We start from the raw sequence: 6,193 nt of genomic DNA, 5'->3' as shown, positions 1-6,193 counted from the left end.
TCTTGCTGTGTTGTTTGTGTATTAATTTCCAAAAATATCCTCATCGTGAAGCAAAATACCGTTATTAGAAGAGCCTTCACAAGATATGAATGTTACTTCTTTAGTGAAATATTATTAAGTAAGTAATTCTTGAGAATCAGAATCTTTATTTTTATAACAATACAGTAGAACATAATAAATGATATTTCAATAAATAATTAAAATAGAACTAAGTATGGTCCTCCTTCGGTACTAGTTAAAAAAAACTAGGTATACCCAATGAAGCATTCTATACATAATGTACCTCGCAACCGTAAGGAATATTATCTACCTATACGTAAATTGTGTATGTTTATAACCGCTTTGCAATAACAATATAAATTCCCATATAACAACGTCAAAAAATTGGTTTGAGACAATCAAATGTATTTTATTGCATGCCGCTCTATAATACTAAAATATTACCCGCTATAACTTTATTTTTTAAATCGCACAGCGACACCTTTTATTGAATAGCAAAATCAAAACTTCAAAAGAGTTTCTAAATTTTTAAAACAGCGCCACCTGTTCATTGGTATGTTAAAGTTGTTTACGAAAACACTACATCTAACAGCGAATGTAAAAAGTAATTTCCCTCATTTGTTTCGAAGAGAAAATCGGATAATTGCTTTAGGGTTCGATAAGTAATTTTCTTTAATTACTTGGTTAGGTATTTTTGACTACACAACTTAGGTTACATATATATGATTAAAAAGCGGTTATCTGCGCATCACCATAACTAGGAGAGTCAAAATAAAACGAATAAATTGTTCAAAATACTTTATTCTCAACAACTTTACGTATAAAACATTCTCACTGAGTCTATATTACTTACATTGTATGATTTTAAATGTAACCTAATTTAAACATAAAATTGGACTTTCAAATGTACAAGTACTAAATCTAAATACATATCTATTTACACTTTAATTCGTTCTGAATCAATTCCTAAACTTATCCTAGTCATTTAAGACGTAACAGTGATTAAATAGATAAAAATATTAGCAAATTGACATTTCTAACGTTTTTGGATTCTTTTATATCCAACGTATGTTCCTGTGAGAAAATGTGTACGCCAAACACAAACACATTCAGCAGTATAAGTCAAATACAATGCGACTTCTCTTAAACGAGAGTTGCTACTGTTTTTGTGTTTGGCTTTGGTAACCTTCAAGTATATTTAAGCTGTCTTAGATAAAAATATCATACATATTTTTACATTTAAGTAATAAAGCTAATAGCAGACTTGTAATTATGACTAAAATGAAAAATATAATTCATTGTCTGTGCGGAAATGGAACCGGCGTGGTGGTTATGCTAATATAATTTTTATTCACAGATAGATAGATATACCTTTAGTTTTTGACTATTAATTATCCAGATAATAAATGTGGTACTATAATGACGTAACAGTGTTAAATAAGGTTTGTTAGCACTGCAGCGACTTCAAATCAAAAGACGGTTCTCTTTCCGTTCACACTATATGATAAAACTAAAATGTTGCCAGTTTAAGATATTCAAATTATTTTTACGCAATAATATCTTTACACAAATAGAGTATTTATGGTTTTCAAAACCCGTTTAATATGTATTGAGTAATTATATTTTATACTATACTACAAAAGCTCGATAGTGGCTACGCCAATATTTGCGTACATGTGGCGTTACTAATAAAATATATAGTGGTAACGATTAGTGTCAATTATAAATGTGTTGCCATTACTAATATATTTCTATAAAATAATTGTTCAACAAAACTTGTGCGCTTCTTTTTTAATTTTTTAACAAAAAATTTTTTAAAGCATACAATGGTAAAAAAATATGCGCAAACGTACTATTTTAACAAACGTCGGATTTCGTATTACAAACTGATTCACACATTTATCCTGAGATCTGTCAACGTCGGACTGCATAGAAAAAATGATTTGACAGATTGTGAGACTAGATTTGATTCTTATGTCGTAGATAGCAAAGATTTATTGTATGTTCAAAGTTATTCATTTGTTTAGGTTATTGTGTGGCAAACTAAATAAAAAACAAAGATCTTTACGTATTGTCTCGCGGTTTGATGACAAGATATCACTTAAGAAACTACACGTGACTTAAAGACGAAATAAATATGATCACAACGAAGTTATCGTAGTAGTGACTAGGTGTTATTTACCTAAAAACAGATCGACAGAAAACTATTCTGTTGATCAGAGAGCTTGAGCTCAAAGGGTAAGATTTAGCTTAGCGCTAAGTGTGACATATTTCAAAATCCAATACTATTTGACAAACTTAACGCTAACTATAGATTTTGAATCTCAACCCAAGTGATTAATAGACTATAGAAAATCTGAAGTTGTAACCACGCTTTAAGTAAAAAAACGTTGCTCAAAGTGACTACAGTCGAAAAGGGTCTAGTTTAGGGACTATATATATTTGTTTCAAAAACTTGTTCTAATTCGGGTAACTTTATAGATACGTTCATAAAGCATAGAAAATTCCCTCACTTCCTAATCTGTATGATTTTTAATTTCCTCAGCAAACTTGGATTCACGTATAAAATATGTAAAGAGGTAAAGGGATAACACTTATACTATGTATAATATACACAATTATAACCGAATCTGGAGGCCCGTACACATTGTTAGTAATGAAACTTGCTTGAAACTGAGCGCACTTAGATAAAATTTCAAATATGGTAAGGCGTCACTAAAGCTGCATCGTTATTGCGTTGAGGGAAATGTCAAATACAATTTTTAAACAATAAAAAAAATAAAAAAAATAAAATTATTTTTTTGTTACAATTTTTTAACGGCACATAAGCACGGTGCAAGAATGCTCCTTTAATGAACTCATAACACATTTTTATTGAAAAACGATTTGCAAAAGTGAATGAAAAATTAAGGTACTCTGTGGTTTTTATATGAGTAAAAGATTAAATGGTTAAACAGCAAACATTTTGTAGTCCAAGTGCGCTCTTAGATTATTGCTGTTACAATGGCAGATGTAGTTCAACGAAATTCCTTTTTTGAATATTAATGTATTCATAAATTTCTATAAAATATTACAGGAATTAAAATTGTATGCGAAAGCCTAATTGTGATTCGTCTGTCGCTGTTGACCAATCACAAAACGACGCGAACCGTTGTTTGTATTTAAAACCGCATTCTAAACTCCATAGATAACGAACGTGTGAATATGAGCCATAAACAAAAGTATTTTACGGTATAAGTGAATACACACCAATAGAATTCATATGGTACTGCGCTGGTACTCTGTAACTGCTAATAGCATGCCTTCATTGTTTTGTACCGCATTACCCCAAAAGACAATTATTAACGTCCGGCTGGCTATCGTTATCGCAATTAGACATTATAGGGTATCGGCGTTGGTCACGTGACCAGTGACCAAACAAGATGGTGGGAATAAAACGACAGACGAAATGAAGTCAAGTTTCGCGCTTGATCAAAAGCGTCTCTCGTTCGTCGTTTAACCAATCACAATCAAGCAGTCGTTTTCGTACTAGGTAGACGCATGATACTTTTGTCCAGGGCGCCATATAAAAATGTGATTATATCTATTCAGTCAGATTAGGAACAGAAATTTGGCACAGATTAAATGGAAGCATAGAAAAGCTAGAATATAATTCATTTGCAAAACCATTTTAAATTTTAGCACTCTATTTGTTTCAACAACTAGTTTTCATAAAACCTATAAAAGGTAAATTTGCATTGATGATTGCATTATTATATATTATCATCACAAGTCATGAACTAATAATTCTGTATGAAAAGCTTGGCAAGATTTCGTGGTAGGGTTATCCCTATACCGTTTGCGTATACTATTTCACCAAAAAACGACTCCTGCGCCAATCTTATCTTATTTTTCTTATCGTTCCTTCTTAAGGTTCCAAATTCAAAACCTATTGTATGATTCAAAGCTGTAAATGCATTTTCTGCAAATATAATTCATAACTTGTGACCAAAATTAATATTTGTAAATCTACTAATACACTTAAATGAAAAACATTATCAAATAAAAACCATTTCTACCTTACATTAACCAGTACTGTCACCTACTAATTTTAAGTCACCAGTGACTATAGGAATATTTTAATAAGTAAACGCGTTTTTATTTAAAAAATTGTATTTCATTTAGTGTTTTCGTATAAAAATATCATCGCAGTTCTATGTACATGAAGCTAAAGTTATAACGGCATTGAAAATCCCTGCTATATAAATCTGAAGCTTAAAACTGGATGGATTCTGCAATTATGTACATATTATGATTTCAAACTAAGCCTCTATAAAACTTGATATAGGTCGAGCAGGAAAACTTTCAATTTACATTTATATTGACTTTCGAAGACATACTCGAAAGCTTTCCCGCTCTAGTCAGTGTTTTTGATCAAAAACAACATTATTGTCTATGAAAAATGTAAAACCAATCATAAGTGAAAATGTATTTTGTAAATTTAGAGCGCTTAAAGTAGCCCCAAAACTGTCAAATATACTGCCAGCCTTGAACCAAAACATGTTTCCCTTGAGATTCAAACCAGACTTTGGGCTAGACATGATTAGTCTCAAAAGGACAGCGTTAATGGGATCTTTAACAATGTATTCACTTTTCATTTCACTTATGACTGTGACTGTACAAACTTTCTATAAAAATAAGAGGTAGTGTTAACGAAGCTACATAAAACTAAACTATTTACAATAAAATTAATTACACAGTCTAAAAAATGTACTACGATCAACTAAGTAGGTACATAGTGAGCAAAATAAAACAATTTGTCTTTACGATTGCACAAATCGCGATTGATAAAACGTCAAAACTGACAGCTTTACCGCGCAAACAAATCCTAGAGCATTATTCTAGTGAATGTCACATTCGTACATAGTGTAGTCCATGACAATAATTACCTACAATTGTAGAAGTTTCAGCACTTTTTAACAAAAGAAACATGCCCCATTCTGTTCGACTTCGTGTCACCATCGAAAGTGCAACTGTCAATTTGACAGATCACCTATGACATGCCAAAGTCAAAAATTACATTAAAACCAATATGGAGTTAGCTAAGGTCTTAAAGACAAGGAAGGTAGCGGAAAGCAATCGTCAAGCGCCATCTTCCAATCTTTTGTCTCCTTTACGATTGTTCAATTTCTTTTTTATATCTAGCAACATTTGTTCGAAGGACATGTCATCACTTCTGCGCGGTGGGGGCGCGGACGCCTGGCCGTGAAATGCACTCTCTGTATATTTTGCCTCAAGCCCATCTGTTTGAGGAGAAATTGTATAAATATAAGTGACAGATGTTTACATTTTCCATTTAAAGATTAATTTCTCAGACATAACATTGAAAAGAATCTTAGAAATGCTATAGTACTGTAATAAGCGACTTCCGTCTTCATTTTGTAACGCAAACATTCCCGTAAATCAAATGTAGGGTGAGCGTGAAGATGGAATAAAAATGAAAATAATATCTGTAAGCTTCAGCCGATGTGTTTTCCTAACATATTTCCAATTAATAAAAACTTACCAAGATCTGCATAACTCTGCCTGCAGAATGCTCGTCTACCACCAAATCCAACATCATACTGAGGAAATGATGAGGCCGCCTCGACGGCTGTCCACGCGTCCCTTGGTCGCTGGTAGGTTACAAAACCGTAGCGAGACCTGGAGTTAATAAAACATAAAATATTTGCCAATTACACGTCAAATAAAATAATGGGTAAAAAAAATGACACGTTACAATTTTAAGACAGTTATAAAAATGGCTTTTTAATTGAATATAAAAGTAATTTGAAATCAGTCATTTTCAGAATCATATTTCTAATGACAACATTAAGTCTAGTCTCAGCCCTAAGTATGTCAACAACGTATAGAATTTGGTAGTCATACTTATCGCTAAATCTCGACTGTGAATCTTAAGAGGCAATCATTGATTACTTACCCATCCTCTTTGCTATGCAGTCTGACTTCAGTAACGGGTCCGAACTTGGAGAATTGACTCCGCAACAAAGACTTAGTTATGTCCTGCTCTAACCTTCCCACAAACACTATCCGTCTTTCTTCAACGGGCGTATTGCTCTCTCTGTAACGCGTTACAAGATAATTAACATTTATTATCTACAACAATGTAGTATATAATATATAACCTGAAATATGTAATTTAAATTATATTCGA

The 6,193-nt window shown here is 32.1% G+C and overlaps 1 protein-coding gene across 2 annotated transcripts in view; it reads right to left on the bottom strand.

Moving 5' to 3' along the window:
- Positions 1-812: 812 nt before the first annotated feature.
- The window catches only part of LOC123716186, a 12,603-nt gene continuing 7,222 nt past the window's right edge, over positions 813-6,193 (bottom strand). For both annotated transcript variants that reach the window (XM_045671800.1, XM_045671808.1), the window contains exons 6-8: positions 5,960-6,100; positions 5,546-5,682; positions 813-5,282 (exon numbers count right to left, since the gene is read on the bottom strand). In XM_045671800.1, coding sequence (XP_045527756.1) covers positions 5,122-5,282; positions 5,546-5,682; positions 5,960-6,100 — 439 coding nt within the window. In that variant the 3' untranslated portion in view covers positions 813-5,121. The remainder of the gene's footprint in view (positions 5,283-5,545; positions 5,683-5,959; positions 6,101-6,193) is intronic.

This window comes from Pieris brassicae, chromosome 1 (genome assembly GCF_905147105.1).
Source record: "Pieris brassicae chromosome 1, ilPieBrab1.1, whole genome shotgun sequence".
Classification (NCBI taxonomy): domain Eukaryota; kingdom Metazoa; phylum Arthropoda; class Insecta; order Lepidoptera; family Pieridae; genus Pieris; species Pieris brassicae.
This window is presented reverse-complemented; position numbering and strand designations above follow the sequence as displayed.